At 54.7% G+C, this 12,757-nt stretch overlaps 4 protein-coding genes and 1 non-coding gene across 5 annotated transcripts; 4 read left to right on the top strand and 1 right to left on the bottom strand.

Moving 5' to 3' along the window:
* The first annotated feature begins 14 nt into the window (after positions 1-14).
* Positions 15-85, top strand: BO85DRAFT_t281. Its single transcript has one exon. It is a non-coding gene; the product is annotated as a tRNA-Gly (tRNA).
* Positions 86-2,434: 2,349 nt separating this feature from the next.
* Positions 2,435-5,129, top strand: BO85DRAFT_454343 (geranylgeranyl pyrophosphate synthase). The gene is made up of 3 exons (XM_025661265.1): positions 2,435-3,039; positions 3,099-3,330; positions 3,388-5,129. Exons 1-3 carry the CDS (start codon positions 2,631-2,633, stop codon positions 4,925-4,927), a joined length of 2,181 nt encoding a protein of 726 aa, XP_025509916.1. The 5' UTR covers positions 2,435-2,630; the 3' UTR covers positions 4,928-5,129.
* BO85DRAFT_408757 (aldehyde dehydrogenase family protein) lies at positions 5,087-6,804 on the bottom strand. Its single transcript, XM_025657412.1, has 2 exons — positions 6,404-6,804; positions 5,087-6,341 (listed from the first exon to the last, which is right to left on the bottom strand). The coding sequence occupies exons 1-2, from the start codon at positions 6,735-6,737 to the stop codon at positions 5,206-5,208; spliced, it is 1,470 nt and encodes a 489-aa protein (XP_025509915.1). The 5' UTR covers positions 6,738-6,804; the 3' UTR covers positions 5,087-5,205.
* Positions 6,805-8,120: 1,316 nt separating this feature from the next.
* BO85DRAFT_432366 (ganglioside induced differentiation associated protein) lies at positions 8,121-9,812 on the top strand (the record flags this gene model as incomplete). Its single annotated transcript, XM_025658379.1, has 1 exon — positions 8,121-9,812. One exon carries the CDS (start codon positions 8,121-8,123, stop codon positions 9,810-9,812), a length of 1,692 nt encoding a protein of 563 aa, XP_025509914.1.
* An 822-nt stretch (positions 9,813-10,634) lies between these two features.
* BO85DRAFT_508302 (flavin monoamine oxidase family protein) lies at positions 10,635-12,746 on the top strand (the record flags this gene model as incomplete). The annotated part of the gene is made up of 2 exons (XM_025664452.1): positions 10,635-12,414; positions 12,469-12,746. 2 exons carry the CDS (start codon positions 10,635-10,637, stop codon positions 12,744-12,746), a joined length of 2,058 nt encoding a protein of 685 aa, XP_025509913.1.
* Positions 12,747-12,757: the final 11 nt, after the last annotated feature.

Genomic DNA, 12,757 nt, shown 5'->3' with positions numbered 1-12,757 from the left:
AATAACATGTACCAGCATCATTGGTCTAGTGGTAGAATTCATCGTTGCCATCGATGAGGCCCGTGTTCGATTCACGGATGATGCATCTCCTTTTTTCCCCATCTTTTTTTTCGCCCCTTCATCCCCAGCTATCTATCCATGTCCATTGCACTATCTATTTTTGCTATCTCGTATCTATCTACTCTCCTACTATGTCTACTGTCAATGCATGTCCAATCATCGGAAACCCTCAGACTGCCGCCCTGCAGCTCTCGGGCCTGCCGATCGCAACCCACCGTTGCAGCTCCCCCACTCCACGGCTCATCTTTTAAGACGTTTAGACCTGCCTATCTCGCTACTTTGTGTCTCTTGGATGGCTGTCTGGTTCAACGGCTATCCACAATTGATCAAGTGACTCTATTGCAGTGGAACGGCTACTCTGCACCTAACTCTTTTCTCTCGTCTGCCACTTCCCAGCCAACGGGGTCCCTTCTGGCTGTTGATACCGGAGGAGGACGCTATCCATCTCGCACTTCTCTTGCTAGCTAGTTCGTTGGCAGCTTCAGATTGGCCGGCCGAGCTTGACATGACTAACTACGGTTCGAAGTAGTGCAACGACCATCTCCTTAGCTCAGAATGACTGCTGAGAACGAATCATCCTGCCGGGATTTGGTGGTGATCGGGGGTCAGCCGAGGGCAATGACGAGCTACCTTGGAAGTGTATCGTTGACCTTGGTGGGAGGGGCAAACCAGAGGAGACCACGGAAAACGAAGTAAGGCAAGGCAAGGCAAGGCAAAGCAAAGCAATGCAATGCAAGAACCAAAGCACAGCAAGTGGAATCCACCCTCAGAGAGGGAGAAAGAGCAAAATTTCACAAGAGAAGGGCGATGATCCGCAGTCCATGCTCCAATGGGAGACCCGACGGAGAATTAACAACGCCCGGTTCCACTGCGAAAATGTCAGGCTGATTGATTGCCTTGGAGGGTCCCTCTTTTTTTCCCTCTCCCTGTGTGTGTCCCAGAGTCCCAGAACTCACTGGAATTACCCACTGTGGTAAAAGTGATGCTATCTCGGGACAATGAGGACCCTCTTGGCCCGAGCGTTTGCAGGCTGCAGAGATTGTCGCTGGGATCGCTGGCAGAAACTCTACTTCTCCTACAATGATTTTTCACTATCTTGGAGGGGGAACTAAACTCTAACCTGCTAATAGACTTTGAATCGATACCCAGCCACAAGTACTCAGTGATGCAGCAGCCGAGATAATCGTGAATGACTAGGGATGGGAGGCTAAAGAGCGATCGCACCATCTGCACTCATGGTATGACCTGAACCCTCCCCAAGTCCAAGCGATGGTAACGAGGGCAACCAGTACCGCCCACTTGGACAGTGTCAGTGTCAGTGTCAGTGCCCTCCAAGTCTTTGCCGCGATCGCGATGGCTTCGATTCCAATCAATTGTTATGCTTTCTCCCTCTCGGGCAGGTGGGGCCGTTGCGTAACTCGGAATTCTGATTGCATCGCGAAACCAAAATATTCCTAAGCAAAGTGATTGATGGATGGATGGCTGGATGGCAGTGGAAGTGTAAATGTAGTAACTATCAAAAAGTTGTCGATCCTGCGGAGTCTATCTCCTCTCCCAAACTACTGTTGTACCACGACGTATACTTTCTAGTGCTGCCTGCCATATCGACCCCTCCTCCTCCCTCCGATCATCATCCCTTTTTTGAACTAGATAGTGTAGACTTGTTGACTGCCTAATCAATTGAAAACCGACTACACTGTAGTCCGTCTTGATAGTCTTTCGTAGTCTTCAACACCACTCTGATCTGCTCGCCAGCCACCGAGACAGGCGATATTTTCAAGGCATCTTAGCCCCTCTACGAACCTACTTTCGCCCGACAAGTAAACATAGGAAAATCAAAATTCAAAATATTCGCCCCCGCGGCGGACAGATGTTTTTTTTTTTATCTTTCGCACCTTCGGAGACAAAACATCGTCATATCTGCTGGTGGACATGCGTTGGCCCAATGAGAAAGACGGCTGGCAGCGCGTCGAGGATGAAGCGGTGAAGGGCACAGCGATGGAGATCCACATCGGGCAAGCCGTGGAGGTCAAGCTAAAAACCCTAACGGCACTAAGAAGACGCAGAATCCTCCATCCCAGAAAGCTAGTCCAGCTAATCCCAGCTAATGGACCCACGAACTGCTGTAGCCGCAAGACAGCTGCCCTTCCCTCGCCAATCAGCGTCTTTTCGGCCGCGTAGCTTGCATCCCGTCCACTCGGCAGCTTCTCAACTCCCTTCCTCTTCGTTTGCTTTTTCGTTGCGACTCATTGCTTTTCGGGGACCAGCTGGAGGTCCATGCTGTTTTCCCTTTCGATAAGGATGTGAAAATTTTTCTTGTTGGTCAGGCCATGACGCCGACGCCAATCTGGAGGGGTGGACAATGTTCTGCGCATGAGCCAGCGATCTCAAGTGCTATTAAAGACTCCATCTGGCTCCTCCTCGTCTCCCTCTTCCTCTCTTCCCTTTCTTCCTTTTCAACTTATCCCGCGTCGATCGCGTTGTGAATATTCTATCGTGACCGCATTGCTGGTCCTGTATCACTACTTTTATCCTCTTCCTTTTTTATAGTTCTGTTGTGAATCATCCCAATGTTCAAGCAGTACTCCCACATCTTGTCCCACAAGAGGCGTCGCAGCAGGGGAAGCACCATCAACCAAGTCCTATCGGCCGCTCAGTCTGAGCCTGCATCTGAGGCTGCCACGGTCAGCGATCCTGTCGAAATATGGACGCACTCGCAGTTGCTGCCCGAGGATGACGAGCATCGCAAGGACTGCTTCACCACCCTGACCCCGCGCATTCACAAGTACGACCATGTCGCCCAGCGCGGCAGCGATCGCTTCGTCCAGGACCTGACGGCCGCTCTGAACCTGGATGAGCCCCAGACCAGCTACCTCTCCTCCCCCGTCGGCAACTATGCCAGCTTCCTCTACCCGGAGTGTCTGCCCGAACGTCTTGAGACTGTCGCGTACTTGACTGAACTCGGCAATCTGCATGATGGTATGTGAAACCCCCATTGCCATCTACTAGCATGGCCGAACCCACCTCTGACGTCTTAGGCAAACAACAAGGCAAGAAAACCGATGAATCCGCCGAATCCCCCCGCGTCGCCGCCCGGAAACAACTACTAGAAAAGGCCATGTCGGAGCTGTCGGACAAGGACAAGGATGGCCACGAGATCATCGACTGCTACCGCAGTAACTGGCTGGTCACCCCGGAGGTTCCCACGGCCGAGAACTGCGCCAACCTCGACGACTATGTCGCCCGGAGACGCCTCAATGCGGGCATTGAGTAAGTCACCTTTTCAATCGTGATGTTTGAATCATGAGATGCTAACGTGGATGTCAGCGTCTACTGGACCCTCATGGGCTTCGCGCATGGCACTCGTCTTGGTAAAGAAGACCAGGCGGTGGTACGCGACGCATTGGATGCCGCCGAGCGCACCATGTTCTTCACCAACGACTACTACAGCTGGCCCAAGGAGAAGCGCATCTCTAAGAAGCGCCCCGTTGCCAACGTGATTCTTTTCCTCATGGAACACCAGAACATGTCCGAGGAAGACGCCGTCGCCAAGGCGAAGCAGCTGATCATCGACAACGAGCACGAGTTTGTCCGCCGTCGCGAGGCGCTCTACCAGGCCAACTCGGACCTGGCACCTCAACTCCGCAAATGGATGGAGGTGCTGGGCGCCTCCCTGGCTGGTATCCACTACTGGTGCAAGAATGCTCCGCGCTACGCAGTCCCCGAAACTGCCGAGGAGAGTGAAGAGGAGGAGTCGTCATCCGAGGAAGATGGCTCCGATGAGGAAGAATCTTCCTCTGACGAAGACACCGAAGACGACGAGGAAGAAGAAGAGGAAGAAAAGGCTGCCCCCGTTGAGGTGGTGCCGGAACCCGAAGAGAGTGAAGAACCCGTGGAGGTGGCTGTCTGGACCCCCCTGGTCACCGAGGAGGAAACCCCCGACGTGCATCTGGATACCTCCGCCCTGCTGGCCCCCAGCAGCTACGCCCGCTCGATCTCCCGCAGCACCCTGCACAGCGACCTGCTTACTTCCCTGAATGCCTGGCTGCAGGTTCCCGCCCGCCCGTTGGCCTTCATTCGCCAGGTTATTACCGAGCTGCAGGATTCGACCGGCATGCTGGCCGACGTGCAGGACCAGGCCGCCCTGCGCGACCAGCGCACCCCGGCCCACCTGGTGTACGGACCCGCGCAGTGCATGAACAGTGCGGCGTACTTGTTTGTGCGGGCCGCCCGCATCGTGACCAGCCTCAACTGCCCCGGCATGCTGGATGGGCTGCTGCAGGAACTGGAGGCACACTTTGTCGGCCAGTCGTGGGAGCTGAACTGGCGCTTTTCGACCCACTGCCCCGGTGAGACCGAGTATCTGGCCATGGTGGACCAGAAGGCCGGCGCCAGCTTCCGTCTGCTGACACGCCTCATGCAGGCTGCCAGCATGGGCGGTGCTACCCTGGACCTGGAGCCCTTCACCAAGGTGCTGGGTCGCCTGTCGCAGATCCGCCACGAGTATCTGGGTCTGCTGGAGTCCGCCACTAGCGACCGGTCGTTTGGCGAGGACCTGGACCAGGCCAAGGTGACGTACCCCATCGTCCGGGCCTGCAACTTGGACCCTGCTGGTCGGGCGGTTATCTTTGGCATCTTCCGTCAGAAGCCGGCCGGCACAGTGCTGCCCATTGAGAGCAAGCGGCAGATCGTGTCGCTGGTGCAGCAGACGGGGGCCCTGCAGGCCACCTACGACCTGATCCGTCAGCTGGGCCGTGAGGCCATGAACACGCTGAGCGAGCTGGAGACGGCGGCGGAGGAGCTGAACCCGTCGTTGCGCGCGGTGGTGAAGTCGCTGGCTGAGGTGCCGGCACCGGATCACCTGTAAAAAAAATTTGATACCTTTGATGGAGATGATGCGTGGTGGTTGATATGATGATGATGACGATGACGACGATGGCACTCCTTGTTTCTCTAATGTCTACATGTCTACTTTCCTTTGGCGTTTTCTGTGATGATGATTTATGAGACTTTCCTTGATGTACGGCTATGAGATGATATGATTAATGACGATTATATTCCAGCACTCAGATGTTGTCAGTCAACGAGTAGAGAGGATCCTATTTTCAGTAAACAGTACTAAAGTTACAACATAAACATCATGAATTACAACGCGATCAACACCGACTTCAGCTCGGTCCAGTAGTCTGTGGCATACCGACTCAGCTCTCGTCCCTCTCCACTGCCCTTCCAGCCCCCAAATGGCATGTCAAACGCCATGGTCGGACTGGTGCAGTTGACCCCCACGGTACCCGCCTCGAATTTCTTGGCGGCTCGCAGCGCTCGCGAGATATCCCGAGTGTAGACACTAGCGTAGAGTCCGTACTCGGAGTCGTTGGCGCGTGCCATGACGTCTTCCTCGTCGGTGAAGGTGTTGACGGCCACCACAGGACCAAAGATCTCCTCCTTCATCAGGCGCGACTCCTCCGGCACATCCTTCAGGATGGTCGGCTGCACAAAGTAACCTTTGTCGCCCTCGCGCGCACCACCCAAGTACACCGAGATACCCTCCTGCTTCGCCAGATCCAGATAGCCCTGTACGCGCGCAAATTGGACAGCATCAGCCTGCGGGCCGCGCGCGGTGCCCGGAATGAGCGGGTGACCACTCTTGCCCATCTCCGTCATGGTGGTCTTGAGCTGCTCAAGGAACTGAGAGGCAATGGCCTCGTGTACATAGACGCGCGAGCTGGCAACGCAGACCTGGCCGGAGTTGGTGAGGATGGACATGGCGGCAGCCGGCACGGCCTTGCTCAGATCGGCATCATCCCAGATCACCAGCGGGGACTTGCCGCCCAGCTCGAGCGTGACGCTCTTGAGGTTCGATTCGGCGGCCATCTTCTGGATGGCGCGACCCGTGGCAGTTGAGCCGGTGAAGGAGATCTTGCGGATCTCCATGTGACGGGCGATGGCCTCACCACAGGGGCGACCGAATCCGCTGAGCATATTGAAGACACCCGGGGGAAAGCCGGCTTCCTGGGCACAGCGAGCAGCCACCAGGCAACTCAGAGGGGCCTTTTCGGAAGACTTGATGACGATGGTGTTGCCGGTGACCAGGGCTGCGGCAGCCTTGAAGATCATGGTCACCACGGGGCCGTTCCAGGGGACAATAGCACCGCACACGCCAAAGGGTTGGCGCAAGCTGACATTCACGAAGCCAGGGGTGTTCAGGGAGGATTCGCCGGTGATATCTAGGGCCTTAGCGGCATATACCCGCACGAACTGGGTCATGAAACGACCGAAGTCTGGATTTTGGTAAAGAGTTAGGCATGTCTGTACAATAGGGAGGACGAGGGAATGAGCTTACGGTCACTGTAAGCGGGCTTGCCCATGCAAATGGCATCAAGATAGGAGATCTCATCAGCGCATGCCTCCAAACGATCGGCCCATTTCTCGAGCAAGTGGGCTCGCTGCAGGGCTCCTGTTTCCGACCAGGAAGGGAAGGCAGCTTTGGCGGCCGCAACGGCGCGGTCAACGTCCTCGGGACCGGCTTCATAGACCGAGGCACTGAGCTCCTCGGTAGCCGGGTTGTACAGGTCGAACTTGGACCCGGAGAGGGAGGGGACAAACTCGCCGTTAATGAAGAGGCGAGTCTCAATGTTCTCCCGCTGTCCGGGATGTTGGGGGATAGATTGAGACATGATGAGAACGACTGAATCGAGGAGAGTGAGATTAGAGGGTTGTGAGGATTGATAGTCAGGATCAAGAGAGACATGGGTGACGGGCTTCATATAAGGAAATCAATGGATATTAGGCCACCTGCAGCAATGAGGGGTTGTAATGGCTCGGTCTCAACACTAATGCAGTGGTGTAACCGATCCCTCCTATGAGAGAAACCCAGAGCGAAATCTCATCCCCGACGATCCTCACCCGTGGCTCCATGAATAACGAGCTCTGACATTCCGGATGCTCTTGGATGCCGTCATGGGCGGAGGGTTGTTTGACTTTCTTTGACAGAGCTTGACAGGGGCGATGCTACTGCTGACAGCCATGGCCCCGCAGGCTAACTAGTCACTAGTAACCAGTCGTAATTCCGCATGCGGGTTTAAGTTTCAAACAGACGAAAATCTCGGCCCCAAGCCCCAGTATGCTGACGTTCTGGATGTATCTATGGCCTGGCTCGTTTCAAGTGGGGCGCTGAGGGCTGAAGGAAGTTGTTCGGTGGAAATGGTATACTATAGTATATTCCTCGATGTGGGACTGAAACATAGACGGAATTACGATGGACTTCATTGTTCACAAGGAGGCACGGAATTTGTGCATCAAGGTCGCACGACCCAGCGGACATGAGAATCGCCTCCTGAGCATGTAGAGGAATGACAACCTGTATGATGTCTCCTTGCGTTAGGGTCATCATGATCATTGCTGAATGTCATCCTGTCGTCCCCTCGACATGAATGGTGGAGATAAGATCGGATACCGGAGTTATCGTATCCGGGGATAATCGATTCTGTCTCCGGTTATTCCATCAGGCTATAATATGGAGAGTTAAGAGATGAATGTCGATGAGGTGTAAATGCTGCAGTGAGGAGACAGGGCTTGTATGCAGCCATCGTTGCTTCGTCGTTGCCGATTATTAACCATCAATATTTTAAGGGTCCATCACTGCGGAATTCCCCTATTAGGCTAGTGGAGATCACCTTCCCGTTACGGAAATATGTCCCGTGTAAACAAACAGTCCAAATGCCACAAACAAATGTTGACAAACGTGACAAACTTAGACAAACATAGCAAACCGGATAAACCCACTCCCATACAAGATAATATGGAAATATATCAAGGGGAATAGATGGGGGAAAGAGACCTACAAAAGGACCCCCGACATCCTCCTGAAATTCCAATCGAAACTTCTCTCGCGATGCATCTTCTACTAAACCTATTATACTTTACTTACAGTTATGGCTGGCACACTGCCATCAGTCCTGCAGACCTTGCTGGGTGATTCACACTATTTCACCCCCCAGAGATCTTCTGTCTGCCACCATCACCACCATCACCAGCATGACATCGCCTCCATCGAATCCATGGAGTCATGGGCCCAGTTCCGTCTTATGAAACAGCTGCTCTGTGTTAGACATCCTCGACAACCTCTTTTACCCTCCTTACTCCAGGGGATCGATCAGGTTCTGCTGGAAGAGCGTGCCAATCGCCTTCTTATTGACGCTGCTTCCATTCCAGCCCTTCCAACTCCATCATCATCGACACCATCAGAGCCTTTCCCTGCCACACTCCACCTATGGCAAGGGGACATTACCACCTTGGATGGAGTCACCGCCATCACCAATCCGGCCAATGAGCAAATGCTGGGATGTTTCCAGCCGGCCCATCGATGCCTGGATAATGTCATCCACACCTGGGCAGGTCCCCGCTTGCGCGAAGAATGTTTCCAACAGATGGCTCAAGGTCAGCGCATTTTGCCTGTCGGCCAGGCTCGTGCCACCAAAGGCTACTGCCTGCCCGCCCCCTATGTGATTCACACCGTGGGCCCTCAGCTGGATGCCGAACAGCCTGTGCCTACCACGCACCAACGACAACAGCTGCAGCAATGCTACGAGGCCGTCCTGGACGTCGCAGAAGCCCTGCCCGCATCGGACCCTCAGGGTAAGACCATCGCTCTCTGTGGTATCTCGACCGGACTGTTTGCTTTCCCCGTGGAGGAGGCTGCATCTATTGCCGTTAGATCGGTACTCGACTGGCTGCGGCGTCGTCAGCACACCTCCATCACCAACATCATCTTCAACACTTTCACCGACACCGACACGGCCATCTACCAACAGACACTCAAGGAACTGCACTACCCAGCTCCCCCCCTCGTGCCACCTCCCCAGGCCCGTGGATCTTCGCTTGACCAAGCCAAAGCTTGGCTGGCTGCTGCCGATACCATTATTATCAGCTGCGGAGCCGGCATCTCGGCAGCCACCGGACTCGACTATACCTCGACCACTCTGTTCGATCGCCACTTCCCGTCATTCAAGCAATACCAGCTGCGACGGCTCTATGACACCTTTGGCCGTACCAACCGCGATTGGCCATCCGAGAGCGTCCGGTGGGGATTCTACTTCTCCCATTTAGCCATGGTGCGTCGCTGGCCCCGCTCGTCCCTCTATACCTCCCTGTTAGAATGGCTGGCATCGCGTTTCTCACCCGATCGGGTTCACGTACGCACCTCCAATGCAGATGGACTGTTTGTAGCCCATGGATTGCCTGAAGCGCAACTCTCCACCCCCCAGGGCCAGTATGCCTTCTTGCAATGTCTAGAAAATTGCCGCTCGGATGCCGTCTTCCCATCTGCCCCCTACCTTGACGCTGTCCTGCCGCATCTGGATCCACACACCCAGGCCGTAACTGCGCAGGACAAGATTCCGACATGCCCCTTCTGTGGTGGCGCTATGTCGATTTGTGTTCGGGCAGGAAACTGGTTCAACGAGCGACCCTTCGCTCCCGGCGAAACGCGATGGCACCAGTTCCGTGAGGCCTTCCTCATGGATTTGACACGAAACGTAGTCATTCTTGAGCTGGGAGTCGGCCTCTCCACACCAGGGGTGCTGCGGTGGGATAATGAGGAGCTAGTCGAGCAGGGCGATGGACGTGTACGACTGGTGCGCGCGGGCTTGGGCGACGCTGTGCAGGTTCCTGGGGAGTTAGCTGCTGCGCAGCTGGCCATCAGCATAGAAGGGGACTTGCGGGATGTGGTTCGGGCCATCGTGGATCCGTAGACTGGTCAGTTGATACGTAAATATGATATTTCCACCCTGCTGAATCGGTCTCTCGCCGAATTTGAGTACTGTATGTGCTTGACCTGGTATATGCAGCGATGACCTAAATACTTCGTAGCTCGTGTTGGAAAAGTATGTGAGTTTTGCGGGATTGCAAGATTTAAAGGCGTTGGGGCCATGTTTTATTTCAGACGGTGAAGCACTTGCTCAGTTAGCGTCTTACATAGAGGGCTCTATCAGCAATGAGAAACGGCAATTGATTTGACTGTATCCTGTTTCGGGTACGGAAGTTCATTACTTGGCTACCTCATTGAGTTTCTACTATATGTAATTCCTGACCTATGCAATGAACCTCGTTAGATAAGAATAAACACTGCCTAGGAAGTGTCGTCAAAGGCAATTCGTTCCAGCTCAGATTAGACTCATCGACCCATCTGCATCAGACAAAATGTGGCTGTCGATGATTGGCTTTTGGCGCAACTTTCCGAGGAGCAATTATTGAGACCAGATCGACGCTGCGCTTCCCGATTAGGCCTTGGAAATAGACATCCGTTCGAACGGCGGCGTATGAGAAACACATGAGAGTTAACAACACCCGCTAAACCTCTACTCATGCAAGCCCTCAATTATTGACACCCTCCACTGTTGGCACGATGCAGGATTACGAGAAATATGAGCCGTGTACTGACTAGGAACAATGGGCAGTGATACTTACACTACCCTGTAGTCGGGAATGTCGCCAGTATAAATCTATGGGCAGACTCTGCATGATGATTGAAGACCTCGGGGCAGTGTGTGCTCATCTCAACCTCCAGGCGCGCCATGCCTCGCTACAGCCAGTGGTACACACCCCTTGTTTTGGGCCTGCTCTACAGCGGCCTAGCAGGGGCACTCTCTCACCATGCCCCAAGAGAGATTGACCGAGAAGTCCTCAAATTTCAGGTACCGAGCCTGGTAACCGCGGACTCCCTGCACAACGTCCATTTGGACTTTGTGGACAGCAGCTTTGAAGGGCATATCAAATTGCTTTACGGCGACTGTCAAACCGGTCTTGGACATCATGAAATTGGCCACATTGTCATCGAGCGTGACGCTCATCCGGAGCGCTTCGTTTGGATCATACCGGCCGATGCGCCCCATCTTCACTGCCTCCACGCCGTTTCCGGATCGACCCTGCTCGCTCGTTCTGATCCCATCCCGATTGCCACCCGCTTGGCTCGTCGGGAAAGCATCGCCAATGTGTCTGATATGATGGGCCCTTGGTTTGACGGCGTTGCGTACATGCAAGGCAAGGAACCCGGCAAGGCCGTGGTGTCGGCAGCCAAGAACTCCTCCGTGGCCATCCTCGGCGGTGGAATCTCCGGACTCATGACGAGTCTGCTGCTCAACTCTGTCGGCATGACCAATTGGCATATTGTGGAGTCCACCCATCGGTTGGGTGGCCGCATTCGCACCCATTATATGAACAATTCGCGGCCCGATCAGTACCAATACCAGGAGTTGGGGCCTATGCGCTTTCCCATAAACATCACCTACGCCGATACCAACGAGACGCTCCAAATTCAGGACATGCGGCTGGTCCTCCAGTTGGCCGATGTTCTCAATGAGCTTAATGCCGATGCTAATCCAGAGCTGCGAGTCAACTTTATTCCCTGGATCCAGAATAATCCTAATGTCCCAGCAGACACTGGCGGTGTTCGCCTGCCAGATGGCCGAATCCCCACTGTAGCCCAGGTTGCCGCCAACTCGTCGCTGGCATACACGCCGCCCCCCGCCAACGCCAGTGCGGTTGCGGACGCCAAAGCTCGGTACATGGAGTACGCCCAGACAGACAAGATCAGTAAGATCCGGGAGGTTGCTCGCAACATGTACCGCGCACACAAAGCGGCGTTGGAAGATGGGTTCTACCACTGGTCGGAGGCCGCATATATGCGGTACGCGCTGGGGGAGGATGCGGATGTCGTGGACCTCGCCGCTGGCGCGTCCAACAATCCCCTTTGGGATGGATTTTACGATGATGTCTACTTTGCGGCTACTGAATGGCGTACCATCGACCAGGGGGTGGAATCTCTGGCGCGAGCATTTTTACCGCACGTCACAGACAAAGCCACCCTCGGGCGGGTGGTGGCCGGGCTCTCGTACAATGAGAGCTCGGGCAAGATTGCCTACACCTGGCGCGACTCTCCCCTGCAGATCACCCCTGAGCGCAGCGAGGAATATGACTATGCCGTCGTGGCTGCGCCCTTTACCAAGGTGCGCATGTGGGATTTGCCGCGATACTCGTCGATTTTGAGCCGGGCCATCTCCGAGACAAGTTATCAACCCTCCTGCAAGCTCGCTTTGCTGTACGAAACCCGCTTCTGGGAGCACCAAGAACAGCCCATCTTCGGGGGCTGCGGCGAGGTGGACATTCCCGGGGTGCAATATGTATGCTATCCATCATTCAATCTGAATGGCACCGGCCCCGCGGCGGTTCTTGGGGCATATGCCGTCGGAAGCCCGGCGCGGAGTGTACAGGCGTTGAAACCTGAGGACTATGTGGCACTGGCACGGCGCAGCATGGTGGAGATCCATGGAGAGATTGCAGAGGAGCAATACACGGGTATGATGGTCTATTTTATGTCTTTAGTCCAATTGAAGCTGATTGTCTCCATAGGAGTTTCCCATGTTCACTGCTGGGAAACTGATGAACACCAGAACGGCGCATGGACACACCCCCTCGTTGGGCAGCAAGAGATTTTCCTGCCTGCCTACTACCAGACCGAGTTCCAGACGATATTTATTGGCGAGCATACCTCGTACACCCATGGCTGGATTGCCGCGGCTGTGGACTCCGCCGTGCGCGGCACTACCCAACTATTGCTAGATCTGGGACTGGTGGATGAGGCCAAGGCAATTGTACATGAGTGGATGGGTCGATGGATTGAATTGTAATTTGTAAGGAT

This window comes from Aspergillus piperis, assembly GCF_003184755.1.
Source record: "Aspergillus piperis CBS 112811 unplaced genomic scaffold BO85scaffold_36, whole genome shotgun sequence".
NCBI classification, from domain to species: Eukaryota; Fungi; Ascomycota; class Eurotiomycetes; order Eurotiales; family Aspergillaceae; genus Aspergillus; species Aspergillus piperis.
This window is presented reverse-complemented; position numbering and strand designations above follow the sequence as displayed.

Bases quoted from the DNA above. Each gene is read 5' to 3' on its own strand.
- BO85DRAFT_454343 (XM_025661265.1), top strand. From the start codon at position 2,631: ATGTTCAAGCAGTACTCCCACATCTTGTCCCACAAGAGGCGTCGCAGC. The intron at 3,040-3,098 runs GTATGTGAAACC...CTGACGTCTTAG, and splicing joins ACTCGGCAATCTGCATGATG to GCAAACAACAAGGCAAGAAA. The intron at 3,331-3,387 runs GTAAGTCACCTT...CGTGGATGTCAG, and splicing joins CGCCTCAATGCGGGCATTGA to CGTCTACTGGACCCTCATGG.
- BO85DRAFT_408757 (XM_025657412.1), bottom strand. From the start codon at position 6,737: ATGTCTCAATCTATCCCCCAACATCCCGGACAGCGGGAGAACATTGAG. The intron at 6,342-6,403 runs GTAAGCTCATTC...ACCAAAATCCAG, and splicing joins CAAGCCCGCTTACAGTGACC to ACTTCGGTCGTTTCATGACC.